The 18,402-nt window shown below is 41.9% G+C and overlaps 1 protein-coding gene across 5 annotated transcripts in view; it reads right to left on the reverse strand.

Moving 5' to 3' along the window:
• pcdh7b (protocadherin 7b) overlaps positions 1 to 18,402 on the reverse strand; it is a 501,318-nt gene that overhangs the window by 125,935 nt on the left and 356,981 nt on the right. The window contains exon 3 of one of the 5 annotated variants that reach the window (XM_068037066.1): positions 3,797 to 3,850. The exons of the other annotated variants lie outside the window; for them this stretch is intronic. Within the exon in view, the coding sequence (XP_067893167.1) occupies positions 3,822 to 3,850 (29 nt within the window). The 3' untranslated portion in view covers positions 3,797 to 3,821. The remainder of the gene's footprint in view (positions 1 to 3,796; positions 3,851 to 18,402) is intronic. 5 annotated transcript variants of the gene reach the window in all.

Genomic DNA, 18,402 nt, shown 5'->3' on the forward strand with positions numbered 1-18,402 from the left:
AACTGAACTGGAGTAGCCATATAAATACCGTGGCTAAAAGAGCAGGTCAGAAGCTAGGAATCCTGCGGCGAGTAACTCACCTCCTGACTCCCCAAAGCCTGTCCACCATCTACAAGACACAAGTCAGGAGTGTGATGGAATACTCTTCACTTGCCTGGATGGGTGCAGCTCCAACAACACTCAAGAAGCTTGACACCATCCAGAACAAAGCAGCCCACTTGATTGGCACACCATCCACAAACATTCACTCCCTCCACCACCGACACACAATGGCAGCAGTGTGTACCATCTACAAGATGCACGGCAGCAACGCACCAACGCTCCTTAGACAGCACCTTCCAAACCTGCGACCTCTACCACCTCGAAGGACAAGAGCAGCAGATGCATGGGGAACACCACCACCTGCAAGTTTCCCTCCAAGTCACACACCATCCTGACTCGGAACTATATCGTCGTTCCTTCACTGTTGCTGGGTCAAAATCCTGGAACTCCCTTCCTAACAGCACTGTGGGTGTACCTACCTCACATGGACTGCAGCGGTTCAAGAAGGCAGCTCACCACCACCTTCTCAAGGGCAATTAGGGATGGGCAATAAATGCTGGCATAGCCAGTGACGCCAACATCCCATGAATGAACAAAAAAAAAAGTTCTATTAACTGGATGTAGCGCGGTATTGACAGAATTTGGGAGTAGGTCACCTGTCTGTTTATTTTGGCAGAGAATGAAAATATAGCACAAGGGAAACTCGACAGGAGATATAAGCCAACAAAATTGGGAGGGGCATTAAAACTGAAAACTGGATCTAACATAACATTGGTTCTGTTTTAAAAATAACAATTAAAATTGATTTCATTGAGCTTGAGACAGTCATGGATGAGCTGGACATACAGCCAACCAAATCGGAACTCAGTGATGCCATTGATTCCCTAGCCAGCGGAAAAGCCCCTGGGAAGGACAGCATTACCCCTGAAATAATCAAGAGTGCCAAGCCTGCTATACTCTCAGCACTACATGAACTGCTATGCCTGTGCTGGGACGAGGGAGCAGTACCCCAGGACATGCGCGATGCCAACATCATCACCCTCTATAAAAACAAAGGTGACCGCGGTGACTGCAACAACTACCGTGGAATCTCCCTGCTCAGCATAGTGGGGAAAGTCTTTGCTCGAGTCGCTCTGAACAGGCTCCAGAAGCTGGCCGAGCGCGTCTACCCTGAGGCACAGTGTGGCTTTCGTGCAGAGAGATCGACTATTGACATGCTGTTCTCCCTTCGTCAGATACAGGAGAAATGCCGTGAACAGCAGATGCCCCTCTACATTGCTTTCATTGATCTCACCAAAGCCTTTGACCTCGTCAGCAGACGTGGTCTCTTCAGACTACTAGAAAAGATCGGATGTCCACCAAAGCTACTAAGTATCATCACCTCATTCCATGACAATATGAAAGGCACAGTTCAACATGGTGGCTCCTCATCAGAGCCCTTTCCTATCCTGAGTGGTGTGAAACAGGGCTGTGTTCTCGCACCCACACTTTTTGGGATTTTCTTCTCCCTGCTGCTTTCACATGCGTTCAAATCCTCTGAAGAAGGAATTTTCCTCCACACAAGATCAGGGGGCAGGTTGTTCAACCTTGCCCGTCTAAGAGCGAAGTCCAAAGTACGGAAAGTCCTCATCAGAGAACTCCTCTTTGCTGACGATGCTGCTTTAACATCTCACACTGAAGAATGCCTGCAGAGTCTCATCGACAGGTTTGCGTCTGCCTGCAATGAATTTGGCCTAACCATCAGCCTCAAGAAAACGAACATCATGGGGCAGGATGTCAGAAATGCTCCATCCATCAATATTGGCGACCACGCTCTGGAAGTGGTTCAAGAGTTCACCTACCTAGGCTCAACTATCACCAGTAACCTGTCTCTAGATGCAGAAATCAACAAGCGCATGGGTAAGGCTTCCACTGCTATGTTCAGACTGGCCAAGAGAGTGTGGGAAAATGGCGCACTGACACGGAACACAAAAGTCCGAGTGTATCAGGCCTGTGTCCTCAGTACCTTGCTCTACGGCAGCGAGGCCTGGACAACGTATGCCAGCCAAGAGCGACGTCTCAATTCATTCCATCTTCGCTGCCTTCGGAGAATACTTGGCATCAGGTGGCAGGACTATATCTCCAACACAGAAGTCCTTGAAGCGGCCAACATCCCCAGCTTATACACACTACTGAGTCAGCGGCGCTTGAGATGGCTTGGCCATGTGAGCCGCATGGAAGATGGCAGGATCCCCAAAGACACATTGTACAGCGAGCTCGCCACTGGTATCAGACCCACCGGCCGTCCATGTCTCCGTTATAAAGACGTCTGCAAACGCGACATGAAATCGTGTGACATTGATCACAAGTCGTGGGAGTCAGTTGCCAGCATTCGCCAGAGCTGGCGGGCAGCCATAAAGACAGGGCTAAAATGTGGCGAGTCGAAGAGACTTAGTAGTTGGCAGGAAAAAAGACAGAGGCGCAAGGGGAGAGCCAACTGTGCAACAGCCCCAACAAACAAATTTCTCTGCAGCACCTGTGGAAGAGCCTGTTACTCCAGAATTGGCCTTTATAGCCACTCCAGGCGCTGCTTCACAAACCACTGACCACCTCCAGGCGCGTATCCATTGTCTCTCGAGATAAGGAGGCCCAAAAGAGAAAGAACTTTATAATTAAGTATATCTAATTATATTTTCATTTTCCATGATAATTAATTGTAATCAATGTTCATATTTCAGTGCTATTCAGTGACTTACACCTTGCAAATAAAATTTGATCTTAGAAACATGTTAATGCCAAAGCATGCACATGTGGTAGCACTATTGGCTGGTAATATAGTTCTAAAAAGTATTAAAGAAAAATGTCAGCTGAAGCTTGTGTATGTAGATGGAAAACATTTCTATTGATTTTTATCATCACTGTAAAGCTCATAAAATGAAGACTTACATTAGTAAATACAATTGTTCACTTAATATTGACTGGATTGCGCAAGTTAGATAGCCAAATAACAACTGGAAAAAAATACAAAGATTAAAGCCGTAGTTTTCTTTATCAGGACAATACAAATAAATTGTGTATTGAATCCTACTCATACTCAAACTAAAGATAAAGCAGTAATCATCATTTTTGAATAGATGACACAGGCATACACACAATCAAAATTATTTTTTATAGTTTGAATTGCCTTATCATTTTTTGTGTGAAATTTAACCACCAGGTCTACAAATTCTCATTCTTTCTGGGTTTCCTGGTGTGCAGATTTCTGAAAATTTATCAGCAGCATTTGATAAATTCCTCAGATATCTGCTAACAAGCAATCTCCCATATCTTGGAATCAGTTACACAATAATAAAGTCTGGTCTAATTAGGTTTAACCATTCTTAGAGTAGAAAATACCATTGGTGATATTATCTAATGATTTTGGTTGATACAATGGCCGTTATCTGATCAACTGCCTCTATACATTTCCCCTAGTTTTCACTGGAGTAAATGGAGAGATACACAATGGGTGGCTGAATCAATATTGCCGCTTTTACACTGTCAAAGTCAAAATTACCCCCAGTCTTTGTGCACCAAATTCCTCTGCCACTACGTTATTGGAGTAAACAACCCTACTGTTAAAATAGCAAAGAGTATAAATTGGTGCAAGAATATTTGGCTTTCATGAGATGATTGGCAACATTAATTTCTACCCTCTATTTCACCATATTAACTGAATTCGAGAAAGCATAAAAGTTTTAGTCATGATTGGGTGTTGAAAAGAAAAAGAGCTGACCTGCATTATTAAGGAGTAGAGCTTCCTATCTGCATCGTGGGGACATTCTACCCCCTATAATATAACCATCAAAAAATTCTCTGTAAATATTAACACATATATGTTGTGCATATATAACTGAAATAAATAAAATGGCCTTTTATCACAATATTACTTAAAACACTTCTTTCCTTGCGGGTCTCACTTGTAACAGCAGTATGAGAAATCTGATTTCTCCTGACCATTGGCAGTGAGTAAGCTGACCCAAACCATTCCCAGCACCACTGCAACATATAGAGACAGGCAGTATTATTTAGGGTGGAGTCTGAGTTCAATACATAGAATTAAATTTTCACAATATAAGGCAAATTTATCACAGGTTCATTTTTGTGAGGACGGGCGACAGCATCTTCCAGTCAGAACAGCCTGAAGCTGGACTTCCTAGTAGCCTGAGATGTGCCTGTAGTGGTGCCCATCAGCCCCATGATAGTTAGGTGCCATCTCCCTGACGCCGAAATACTTTGGTGCAGTCAGTGCTGGAGCGGAGCAGAGGGCACAATCCTGGCAAAACTGCTGGGATTGTGAGCCCTAAGCCATTTTGGCTGTCAATAACTTTATGCAGTTGAATGATTCATTCATAATTCATTTTCTTAGTTTTAATTACCATGTAAAATGTTTTCTGTCTGCTGTGAAAAAAAACAAATTCCAGTGTGACTTTACTGGCTGCAGCAGTTAACCTCACTTTGTGTGGGTAAGCAGCAATTTAAACCTGAGTCACTGTGGTGAGAATGAATGGCTGATGCTGCTAAGACACCTGAGCCATATTACAGCACTGTCATTTTTCATTCCATTTCACCACAAGATGGGACTGGTTGAAGTACAGCAGCAAACACACAATCAACGTATCATCTTCTATTATATTTTCCTAGGTCAACGCTGATAAATGTGGCACAGTTTGGAGTCCAGTTTTGTGTAATGAATATTACTCTAGCTTCTCAATCTTTTGACCCATAATTGATTTAGTTAATGTACAATACAAATACAATTCTTTAGTTCCCCTAACAATTAATGTTTCTTTTCAGACTGTAGTATGAAGTAGTCCTTTAATTTTGAAAATATCTTTGTATCAAGAGAAAATGGTAGGTCTTGGCAACCTTATTGATACCCATGACAGCTGTTGAATTCTGAAAACATGTTACTGTGTTGAAGTGTGCAGTGTGCCCTGAATCCAAAGTAGCTCTGGCTGCAATAAATCATTATGGTAGGACAACAACTAGAAACGCCCCACCTATGGCAATATAGGTCCTGGGTTCATGCAATTTCAACTGTCTAAGACTTTAAATGTAATAGTCTCTACACTAATGTGGCAAAGCCTTAATTGGAGCAATTATTTATAGCAATATTGTAAATCCTAAACAACCAATTCTCTTACATGTATTGGGATAAACTTACAGTATTTATACTAATGCTGTGATTCCTAAATTGGAATCGCATCATCTATACTAATGTGGTAGACCCTGAGTTTCATCTGCACTAATATATTTTGTAGATTTGGCACTCTTACAGTTCTGTCTATTTAACAAGATGTGGCAGGACCTCAATGCAAGTATTTTGCTGGAGTAAGTAAAAATTTGTAGCTGGTTGTTCAAAACAAAGTAAGGAATAATAGATTTTTATAAACATGCAAGGTGCTCGAAATGCAGAGCATACAGAGAAGATTAGTCAAGTTTAATGGCTTTATTTTATTTAGAGAGACAGCACTGAAACAGGCCCTTCGGCCCACCGAGTCTGTGCCGACCAACAACCACCCATTTGTACTAACTCCCCATTTGTACCCATATTCCCCACCACCTACCTACACTAGGGGCAATTTACAACTGCCAATTTACCTATCACCTGCAAGTCTTTGGCTGTGGGAGGAAACCGGAGCATCCGACGAAAACCCATGTGGTCACAGGGAGAACTTGCAAACTCCGCACAGAATCGAACCCGTGTACCTGGAGCTGTGAGGCTGCGGTGCTAACCACTGTGCCACTGTGCTGCCCTACATGGGTGGTACCGCTTGGGTGATATCCTTCAGCAATTTGAATTTTACCAGTTCTGATGAAAGATTACACAAAACATTACCTATTCGTTTCTTTTAGATGCTGACTGACCTGTTATGTATGCCCAACATTTTCCATTTTCATTGCACCTGGACTAGTTGTGTTTCATTCACTAACATTTGTTACATTTAAAAACAGCTATTGAAACGTTGGTAAAAGAAATATTCAACAAAAGACTTACTAATGATTATTGTGTTGGTTCCATTCTTAAATAGGGAACCTCAAGCTAACTAAAAAAAATCTGCTGTTACTTTATGTTTTTGTTCAGTAGCTCTCTTGCTTTATTGTTTGCATTCAGTCAGTACAGCTGTATTAATAAATATGAAATTTCGATGAATATTGCTTAATTTCCAGAATCATGGTTGATTATCCTCATCACCAGTTGAACAGAAATCCGATAGGGTGAATCTCTCACCTTTTATAGAACTTGCCCAAAAATTTAATTCCACTGATTTCAGTGGAATGAAAATCTGGAGGTTTGTAGAGTGTGCCTTCAATCCCACTGGTTTACTGGCCAGCTGGTGAACATGAAAATCTACTCTGATATGCAGAACCTGAATGTTTGTGGCATTTTTCTTGAATTTGTAAATCTGAATTGTCAAATACAACAACAGCAATAACAACTTGCATCTATTTAGCACCTTTAACATAATAAAATGTCACAGGAGCATTATAAAGTGAAATATGACATTGAGCCACATAAGGAGATACTAGGGTAGATGACTAAAGGTTTGGTCAAAGAGTTCGGTTTTAAGGAACTTTTAAAGAAGGAAAGAGAGGAAAAGAGGCTTAGGGATTTAATTCCAGAGCTCAGGGCCCAGGCACTGAAGGCATGCCATCAATGCTACAGCAATTGAAATCAGGGATGCTCAAGAGGCCAGAATTAGAGGAATGCAGATTGTTACGGGGTTGGAGGAGATTACTGAGATAGGGAGCGATTTGAAAACAAGAATGAGAATTTTAAAACTGAGGTGGTGCTTAACTGGGAGCCAATGTAGGTCAGCGGGAACAGGGTGATGGATGAAAAGGACTTGTTGTGAGTTAAGACCTGGGCAGCAGAGTTTTGGATGTTCTCAGGTTTATGGAGGGTAGAATTCATGGGAGGTGTTCCAGGATAACATTGGCATAGTCAAATCTAGAGGCATGGTGAAGGTTTCAGTAGTTGAATTGAGGTGGGGCAGAAATTGCCAATGTTACTTCCGTGGAAATTGCCATCATAGTGATGGTGCAGATATGTGGTTGGAAGCTCATCTTGGGCCTGGCAGAGCAGAACAAAGAAATAAGCTGGGCTGAAATTTGGGGTGGTACCTGGTTCCGACAGATCCACACATTACTCTTTCAACTTTGGCCATTTCTTCGTGGAGACAGGTGGGCACTTTTTATATCAACCAAACCTTCATCCTGGCATCACTCAAAGAGGTTGAACTGATGGGATGATATTGTCTAGAAATCCCAAGTATTCTGTCTTTCTTTAAGCCAGTGAAAGTATGCCTGTGCAGCCATGCTAACTTAGGAGTGGGAGCATAATGCCACTTTCTTAACTGGCTCCACAAAAACCACTATAACTCTTGAGCTGAAATGGTGAACTCTCCCCCCAGTATAGTGATAAGGAGCCACCCAAATATTCCATTTAATTGTATCAGATCCCTGCCTCTTTTATGTTACTAACTCTATTCCCAGAATTTTGGATTGGGTCAACAGTGATGCTGAGTACTGGTAAATCCTGCCTCACTGTGTTCCTAATGACTGAGTGGGACTTGAGAAATTTCAGCCCTCCGCACATCACTGCAAACATACTGAAATGCTGAAATACACTTGGCGAGAAGCAAAAGGGTGTTTTGTATACTTCATTAATTTATATTTCTGATGTAGTTGAGCTCTTATAGATGCTGTAGTAATTAATAGATTAATTTCAGTATCCCAATTTTATCTTTCCATTCTGCTAATTTTTAGCTAATTTATTTGAAGTAATAGGTAAATATATTTATCCGTGTTCCCACAAAAGAACATAGAAAGTGTGCATGTATGAGAGATAATTTGGGCCATTAGTCCCACTTCATCCAATAAACTATATTTGTACTAGAATGAACTTGTTTTACTCTCATGATTCAGGTACACACAATTATAAGCAGTTTCCATGTAAATATTTTACTAATATGGTCATTTACTTTCACCAATATTCTCCTTTATGAAGATGTTGACTCCTTGTTGGGGCATGGTTACAATGAACAGTGTTCCCCCTCTTGTGCCATTTCCAAGGGTCGTTCTTTATTTCATGTGTGAGTCTTGATAGAGACTGTTGGCATGCTACTTGACTGAGCAGGGCATTATACCAAAGCCCAATTTTGTTTTCAGCTGATGTGCATGCCTACATAATTCTAGCAAGAATCACCAGGAATATTGTTCCCTGCCTTCTGAGGTGTTTAAGCCAACTGTAGCATCTCAGCAGAGTTAGCTAGCTCAGCTGACTGAGTAAGTTTAGGGTACAATTTAAGGCCAATTTAGATACCTATTTCTGAGGTTGAAAAGCCCCACCTTATCAAGTGTTCCTAGACCTCTTTCCTTTGGCATTCATTGCTTAGGAATTGCACACTTGGGCGGGGTGGGGGGTGGGGGTGGGTGGAGGTAAGGGGGGAACCTCAACACCGTACCCTCTGGAAGAGTATGGAATCTGACAGCAACTACTGGATTTCCATGTTATTCTGCGCATGTATGAAATCCTGAAGTTGTTGTTAGTTTCAGTTGAGTAATGATGGTGAAACTGACAGGTTCACTGTCATTACTACTGCAAAATCCAGGCCACTGATGAAAACTTCCACTTTTACACTGTTAATATCACTGTAAAAACATATTAAAAAGTTACACCTTGTTGAATGAAGTGTAACTGGGCTTTTAGTGGCATGCAAAATTCATAACTACTGCTAAACACTTTGACAAGCTAATTTTATATTTGTGGAATGTCAAATTTCTCCATTATGATACGATATGATATAGTTGGGATTACGGATACATGGCTGCAGGGTGACCAAGGATGGGAACTGATCATCCAAGGGTATTCAATATTTAGGAAGGACAGGCAAAAAGGGAAAAGGAGGTGGAGTAGCATTGTTAATAAAAGAGGAAATCAATACAATAGTGAGGAAGGATATTAGCTCACCAATCCTGATGTGGAATCTATATGGGTGGAGCTAAGAAACACCAAGAGGCAGAAAACATTGGTGGAGGTTGTATATAGACCCCAAACAGCAGTGGTGATGTAGAGGATGGCATTAAACAGGAAATTAAAGATGCATGCAATAAGGGTGAAACTGTAATTATGGGTGAGTTTAATCTACATACAGATTAGGCAAACCAAATTAGCAATAATACTGTAGACGAGAAATTCCTAGAGTGCGTACGTGATTTGTTTTGGACCAATACGTTGAGGAATCAACTATAGAACAGGCCATCCTAGACTGGGTGTTGTGTAATGAGAAAGGATTAGTTAACAGTCTTGCTATGCGGGGTCCCTTGGGGAACAGCATGATAGAATTCTTCATTAAGATGGATAGTGAGAGAGTTGATTCCAAGACTAGGGTCCTGAATCTTAATAAAGGAAACTAAGAAGGTATGAGGTGCGAGTTGGCTATGTTAGATTGGGGAACGTTACTTAAAGGGTTGACAGTGGATACGCAATGGCGAGCATATAAAGAGCACATGGATGAATTACAACAATTGTTCATTCCTGCCTGGCACAAAAATGAAACAGGAAGGGTGGCTCAACCGTGGCTTACAAAAGAAATTAGGGATAGTATTAGATCCAAGGAGGAGAACTATAAAATGGCCAGAACAAGCAGCAAACCTGAGGATTGGGAGCAGTTTAGAATTCATCAAAGGAAGACAAAGAGGTTCATTAAGAAGGAGAAAATAGAATATGGGAGCAAGCTTGCAGAGAACATAAAAATTGACTGTAAAAGCTTCTATAGATATGTGAAGAGAAAAAGATTAGTGAAGGCAAACGTGGGTCCCTTACAGTCAGAAACAGGAGAATTTATAATGGGGAACAAAGAAATGGCAGACCAATTAAATACATCCTTTGGTTCTGTCTTCACAAAGGAGGACACAAATTACCTCCCAGAAATTTTGGAGAACATAGGGTTTAGCGAGAAGGAGGAACTGTATGAAATCAGTATTAGTAGGGAAATGGTGTTTGGGAAATTGATGGGTTTGAAGGCCGATAAATCCCCAGGGCTTGATAATCTACATCTCAGAGTACTAAAGGAAGTGGCCATGGAAATAGTAGATGCATAGCTGGTCATTTTTCAAAATTCTACAGACTCTGGAATAGTTCCAATGGATTGGAGGGTAGCTAATGTAACCCCACTATTTAAAAAAGGAGGTAGAGAGAAAACAAGGAATTATAGACCGCTTAGCCTGACATCAGTAGTGGGGAAAATGCTAGAGTGCATTATAAAAGATGTAACAGCAGAACACTTGGAAAACAATGACAGGATCGGACAAAGTCAACATGGATTTACGAAAGGCAAATCATGCTTGACAAATCTACCGGAATTTTTTGGAGGATGTAACTAGTAGAATAGATAAAGGGAGAACCAGTGGATGTGGTGTATTTGGACTTTCAGAAGGCTTTCTATATGGTCCCACATAAGAGATTAGCATGCAAAATTAAAGCACATGGAATTGGGGGTTAGGTACTGACTTGGATAGAGAACTGGTTGGCAGACAGGAAACAAAGAGTATGAATAAACGGGTCTTTTTCTGAATGGCAGGCAGTGACTAGTGGGGTACCACAGGGATCAGTGCTAGAACCCCAGTTATTCACAATATATATTAATGATCTTGATGAGGGAATTAAATGTAACATATCCAAGTTTGCAGATGACACAAAGCTGGGTGGGAGTGTGAGCTGTGAGGAGGATGCAGAGAAGCTCCAGTGTGATTTGGACAAGTTGAGTGAGTGGACAAATACATGGCAGATGCAGTATAATGTGGATAAATGTGAGGTTATCCACTTTGGTAGCAAAAACAGAAAGGCAGATTATTATCCGAATGGCAATAGATTGGGAAAGGGGGAGATGTAATGAGACCTGGGTGTCCTTGTGCACCAATCGCTGAAAGTAAGCATGCAGGTGCAGCAGGCAGTTAAGAAGGCAAATGGTATGTTGGCCTTCACGGCGAGAGGATTCGAGTACTGGAGCAAGGATGTCTTGCTGCAATTATACAAGGCCTTGGTGAGACCACATCTGGAGTACTGTATGCAGTTCTGGTCTCCTTATCTGAGGAAGGATGTTCTTGCTACGGAGGGAGTGCAGCAAAGGTTCACCAGACTGATTCCTGGGATGGCAGGATTGACGTATGAAGAGAGATTGGGTTGATTAGGCTTATATTCGCTAGAGTTTAGAAGAATGAGAGGGGATCTCATAGAAACCTACAAAATTCTAACAGGACTGGACAGACTAGATGCAGAAAGGATGTTCCCGATGGCGGGGGAGTCCAGGACCAGGCACCACAGTCTAAGGATAAGGGGTAAGCCATTTAGGAAGGAGATGAGGAGGGATTTCTTCACCCAGAGAGTGGTGAACCTGTGGAATTCTCTACCACAGAAAGCAGTTGAGGCCAAGTCATTAAATATATTCAAGAAAGAGTTAGATATAGTTCTTAAGGCTTAAGGGATCAAGGGATACGGGGAGAAAGCAGAAACAGGGTACTGAGTTTGGACGATCAGCCATTATCGTATTGAATGGCGGAGCAGGCATGAAGGGCCGAATGGCCTACTCCTGTTACTATTTTTTTCTTTCTATGATAAAGACATCCACATATTTTTAAAATAATATTTTTTTCATAGAACCTAAAATATTTATATATGAACTATCTTAATCCAATCATAATCATTTATTTCACTACTTGCAAATTTAAATTAAAATCAAAGTGATTCAGTACTTTTAAATTTTGGTTTTGCGGTCTGTGAGAATGCTTCAATATGATTGGCTGCATACCCTTCTTACTGACATCACTGCTGCTGAATGCCTGGAGATCCCCAGATTTAAACTGCCATCAGGAAAGGGGAAGTCTGCACCACAGAGATTACTAGATTTTTGTGGGCAGCTTTCTTTGAGCTCAGTGGCAAGCACCATTGCTTCACTGTTGACCACAAAATCCAGTCCTATGAATTAACTTTGTTGTTTGCAGTACTACAGGTACAGCTTGGTTAAGGCACCGTTCAGTTTCAATGTGGCTTCCAGCGAGTTGAACTTAACGGATTTAGCAATATAACCTAGCATTCTATTTGCACTATCTATTGCCACATGATACTATTTTAGTATGATGAACAAATTTCAGCATTTTTATTGTTAATTTTTTTCTACTTTAGGTGATGCTGGAAAAGCATCATTTATTTCCCATCTCTAGTTACCCAGAGGGCACAATGAATCAGCCACATAATGTGGGGGTGGAGTCAACTTTAGGTCAGACCAAATAAGAGTGGCAGGTGAAGAACAGTAGTGAACTAGTTAATTTTTTTTTACAAGAACAGTTGTAAAAACTATTTTAACATATAACTTACCAGATTTATTAAGTTTAATTTCACAATTTGCTACCATAGGATTTGAACTTACAACCACTGGGTTACTAGACAAGTACCATAACCACAAGACTGCTGTACCTTGTATACTAACCTCCACATCCAAATTCTCAATATGCACTCCTCTCAGTTCTGGTGCCATCTTTGTGAATCATTTTTGCACCTTCTCCAGTATCTCTATATTCTTTTTGTAATGTGGAGACCAGAACTATAACAGTACTCCAAATGTGGGGTCTAATCAAGGTTTGATACAAGTTTATCGTAAATGATCTGCTTTTCAATTCTGTCCCTCTAGAACTGAATCCCAGTGCTAATTTACTTTTTTTTCTATAGCTTTATCAACTTGTGTTGCTACTTTTTAGTAATTTGTGAATGTACATCCTTAGATCACTTTCCCCCTCTACTCTATTTAGACACTTATTATCCAAGTACTCTGTGGCCTCTTAATTCTTCCTACCAAAATGCAACACCTCACAATTAGAGTCAGAGTTATTTATGGCACAGAAAGAGGCCATTCTGCCCATCAATTCCATGCCAGCTCTCCATGGAGCAATCCAATCAATCCCACTCCTCTACTTGATCTCCATAAACGATAATGGAGTTTTTGACTAATCATAGCAATCAATTAGTGTACAACGGACTCAGGCATGAGGTAAGGAAAGACTAAGTGGTAGAAAGCTTTGGGAACCTTAAGCCCAAGTCACATCTTCCTCTCAAGCATGTACTTACCATACATATTTTAAGTTACTCATATACTATTTCCCAAAATATTATTTTCTGTTACAGCTAAGATATCCTACACGATGGAATAGCCTGCTATTATGAAGCAATTTATACAAGATACCAGGGCTTCAAGCAGCCATGGAATTATCAAGGCTACATCAGCAGAAAAGAACGGGGAACCAGTTAGAAAAGGAGGGAAATTGTAAGAACAAGCATTCCAGTGATGCAAGTAGTAATTCCATAAATGCAGTTCCTTTAACACAAAAAAAACATACCAAGGTACTTTATTTGGTTGGGGAAAGATAGGATTAAAAAAAAACTTATGAAAGGAATAAATGAGAAAACACTGAGCCACTGTGGAAAATCCAGGCGAGATGACTGAAAACTTGGTCAAAAAGATGTTTTTTTCAGAACATTTTTAAATTTGGAGAGTGAAGTGGCAAGGGAGAGTGGATTAGGACAGCAATTCCAGAGTATGGCTGAGGCTCCAGAAGACACTGCCACCAATGGGAGGACAAACGGAGGACGGATGCATATTTGCTGAGAGAAATTACGGACCAAATGGTGCAGCAGGGACACAAGATTGGAAGATGTTGCAGAAATAATGAAATTCATTTGAAAATTACATGCCCATTGCACATTTTTATCAAGTGCCAACTGTTCATTGCTAAGTAAATTTGCAAAGGAAACCTCAAATAGGCTTTGCACCTCTTATTTTTAAATGCAAAGAGTCTATTGTCTATTTCAGGCACTAACCCTGGGCACATCATCTTCTACCTTTACCAGTCTAGCAGTGCTGAATGTGACCACACACTGCCCACTATTTTGGATGCTTTGGTGCTTGTTTCACGCCTATAAAATGAGTGTAACACCAACCAATTTCTGGGTTTCAGTGTCAAACGTAAAGGGGTGTCAGACAGTTTCCTGGTAGTAAACTGCATATTCCCAATGTCAGTAAATTAAGATATCAGCAGCTGTTAGTTGAGATTGTTCCAATGTGTACTGTAAGTGAACAGTTAGCCATTACAATAGTGCATGACCTTAAAATGATCTGCAAGTAAAAAGGTAGAAAATAATAAAATGGTGTAAATATTTTAGTGAAGCAGAACTAATTGTTTCAGCAAATCATTCTCTATGATATTTAAACATTCCCCACTGAGAGCTGCCAAATAACCTGGACCATCATAATTTGCAAAGTCAACAGATTTTCTGATGCATTGAGAAATATAGGGAACAACAGGAAATGTATCAATGACTTCAAACATGTCTAGATTAAAAATAGCACTAAATAAAATTCATTTTTAAAAAAAAATTGAGTCATTTGTCCTGCCATCTCCAAAAAAACCTACTCCTACAAAAGAATAGTAAAAGCTTCAATCCTCTGGACAGCAGAGCCAACACACTGAGTTTTCTCATTCTGACAGAACACATATTTAAAAAAAATACATTTACTCATCAGAAATATCATAGCAATGCTTTACAACACCAGCAAATGTCAATCAGTGTTGAGTAAGAGTATTGATTGTTTTGTGGACTTGTACTCACTAACAATTCAGTTGAGATTTCTAAAAACGTTCTGCATTCAACAAAAAGAGAAATGTTATCCAATCAGGTCTAGTTCAGATTTAAACTCAGGTCCCAAAACTGAAAGGACAGTGTTCTAACCCAGCATACCAATGAGGATATGTATGATAGTGTATTGACAAACATTAAAAACAAATGCCGAGAATGTCCATGGGAATTTCTCCCAATTGACTTCTGGAATTCAGCTGGAATCCTACAGAAATGCTTGTTATGGTGGAAGACTAGAATAACTTCACAGAAACTCTCCCCCAAAGTATTTACTTGTGAATCATCTAAATACATGTAAGATAGACATATGGGAGCTGCCAATTTGATGAGGTAATAGTGGTTACAAAAATGGTGAGTCTGAACCTTATTGGGGGAAAAATTGAGTAGCCCCAAAAATAGGTGCAGGGTTTTAATCATTGTGGCTGCTTGTTATCATGATTTCTGCATGCAGCCTGCACTGACCACGCTGTTCACTGGCTGCATGCATCAACAGGGGATCCTAAATTGTTACTTGCTAGCACTCCTTAAAGCTAGACTGCACCACAGAAAATGAGCCTGTACCTCTTAAAGGGAAGGTGCATTTTGGGCTGCTGCATGATTGGGAATAGTGTGCTGTGCAACAAAGAACAAAGGCTGAGCATGGGACAGAGCATGCACCAAGGTTTTCCACTGTTGCACTGGAGGTCTTGGTGGAGGAGGTGGAAAGGATGTCCTGTATTCTCATGGGGGCAAAAGGCCACCCAGGTACACGGTGAAAAGGCAGTGGGAGCAGGTAGATGTGGAGGCCAATGTCAGGAGTATAGCCCCAAGCTCCTGGATGCAGTGTCCCAAGATGTTTACTGACCTCACAAGGTCAAGGTCAGTGAATGCAACTACAAATGCCATATCCTATCAACCGCACTACTAACCTCAGCAGCTGCTCAAAACATAACATCCCCATCACTCACCAACCAACAAGCTCTATCAATCAGGACTCATACTTAACATTCATATGCTTCCCCTCACCCTCACACACTTAGCACCATTGGTAAATCTCACAACCATATCTCACAGCTTGCACACACTGCCAGTTATTCAACCATAACAGCAACATCACCCAACTGTAGTGCATGGCAGACACTGACATACTTCTCTCTCTCTCTTGCAGGAGAAGGTGATGCACAACTGGAGACAGTAGGAACTAACAGGAGGGAGAAAAGTGCAGCCTGTGTGTCCTTATCTACATGGAGGAAACAATACTGGCCATTGTGGGAAGAACCATTGCTGAGGAGGCTGTGGCCAGCAGCAGGGTTGAATCCGCTGAAGATGATGATATCTTCATACCTAATCCACCTTCTCACATCCCACTTCCTACATCCCTCAATCTCTTCTGATCTACATGCTGCAGACAGAGTAAGCATACACTTATTACTTTCCCCTCTCACCTCACCACAGTCTTACACTTTTGCCTTTTTCCTTTCAGATATCCAAGAAGTGCAACTGGTCAGGCAGTGGAGGAAGACCAAGAAGAGAATGATGATCAAGACACAGGACCATCACTTGATTTTACACTCACAGCCACCAGTTTTCAGATACTGACACTGTGCATAACTCGGAGGACAGAGCAGAGGTGGGATCTGCGCATGGTAAGAAATGCATTGCAGGGAACATGGATGGTAAAGATGCCAGCTCACAAGAGGGCAAAGTTGCACACAGGTTTTACTGCAGAAGATGAGGACTTCGATGGGGTAGGCTACAGAATGGGTGTAAACAACAAAAGTGGGTGCATTAGCGAGCCTCCTAGAAAGTCTGTGTTCAATATCAAGCAGCGTGGAGGACTCTAGCACCAACTTGGCACAGGGCTTTGCATGGAGCCCATCCTTTCTGGCATGGAACTGCTGGTCAACTCCACAGGCACATTTATAGACCCAACCATGATGCAGGATGTGATGATATCTTAGCTTTCACTGCAGCACAATCAGCCTCCACCAAAAATCTGAGTACTGCAATGGTAGGTCAGACTGAAGTCATGCAAGCTCTGACTCTGCCATCATGACTGGAAACCAGTGTTCAAAGGGGCTTACAGGGTGCCACAGCAGTCCAGCAATCTGTCCCTCAACAGATTATTAGGAGTGCTGAGGTGCCAGTATAGCATAGCAGTATAGCAGCAACCCCATGGAGCAGGAGCCTGTTGTCCTCTTTCAGGAGGACAGCATTCATGTTTCCAGCCCTGCCACTCCAGCAGTGTCCTTGCTGTTGTCTGTCAGCCATCCAGCTCAGAATGCTGCCACCCATGCCAAGATGATGCAGTCTGAAGCTGGGCTGTCTCGGCCCAGAGCTGCTCGAAGGCATCCTGCAAGGTCTTTTACAATCTCCCCAGAGATAGTCAGCAGCCTTCCACCAGCCATGCTGCAGCCACTAGGGTAGCAGTGTGAAGGAACACAAGGACAGGCCAAGGCACAAGGAAGACAGGCACTAAGGGAATGCACAAGGCTAATTAGTAGATGTTTGCAAATAACATCGCATGATTTCATTTGAATTTGTTTTGGAATGTTTATTTTGCATTGACTTTTATTATTGCATTGTGGCCAAGAGCACAATGTGAAGGGGTGTAACTGAGGGAAGGTAAGGTGTGAGACTGTAGGTGAATGGGGAATTGGGGATGAGGTTACTGGTATTGCACTTGAATTAGGCACAAAGGAGCTGTCTAGGTTGCAACCTCCATTCCTCTACCTCCTCTTCCAGCCTCTCCTCTTCCCTCAACTCCTCTGCCATGTGCTCTTGCTTCTCACCTGATAGGGCTGTTCCTTCATGATGACAAAATTGTGCAGCATACCACCATAAATCTGGAGACCGCTTTGCTGAATATGGCATTGCTCCTCTAGTGCAGTCCAGGCAGCAGAATAGTTGCATCAGCAGACCAACAGTCTGCTCTTTCACATTTCTTATGACAGCATGCTCTTATTGTATGCAAGCTGTTCACAGTGCGCATGTGGCAGTGAAATACAGTTGGCATAATGGACTGCCACAGAATAAAGGCTGCTGCCAGCATACCGAGCATTGACCTGCATGATGCACTGCCTATGTTCACACAATAGCTACACATCGAGGGAGTAGAATCCCTGTCAGTTCCTTTACATGGCAAAGTTGACATATGGCACCCACAAAGTAATGTGCATGTAGTCAATGACACGCCGCACCATGGGGAAGGCTGCAAACCCTTGTGCTTAGTCTGTTTGTCTCTGACAAGACAGAATGAAATATAATTCGCTCTCTTTAAACAGAAAGCCTCAGTGTCCTCCCTTATAGAACAGTGGATGGCAAACTGCGAGATGTTGCAAATATCTCCAGCCCGCAAGGAACAAATGTTCGTGGCATGGTTACCTTCGCAGCAACTGGCAAAGCCGTTTTTGCCCTGCTCTGAGGTTGCATTTGTCGCTGCAGCAAGTGGCAGATTACTGAAGCGCAGACATCTCATAGATTGTCCCTTGCTGATGTTCGGGCAGGAGAATTGCTCCCTGAACACCCTGCATGGTTATGGCCTCCTGATAAGAGATCTTCTCCCCCTCCTCCTTCATCTAGCAAGTTGTCCTGCTCTGCAAGACCTCTGCTCATTCTTCAAGACATGCTGTAATCCAAGGGGAATGCCATCTATGGCACACATGTCT

This window comes from Heterodontus francisci, chromosome 1 (genome assembly GCF_036365525.1).
Source record: "Heterodontus francisci isolate sHetFra1 chromosome 1, sHetFra1.hap1, whole genome shotgun sequence".
Lineage (NCBI taxonomy): Eukaryota > Metazoa > Chordata > Chondrichthyes > Heterodontiformes > Heterodontidae > Heterodontus > Heterodontus francisci.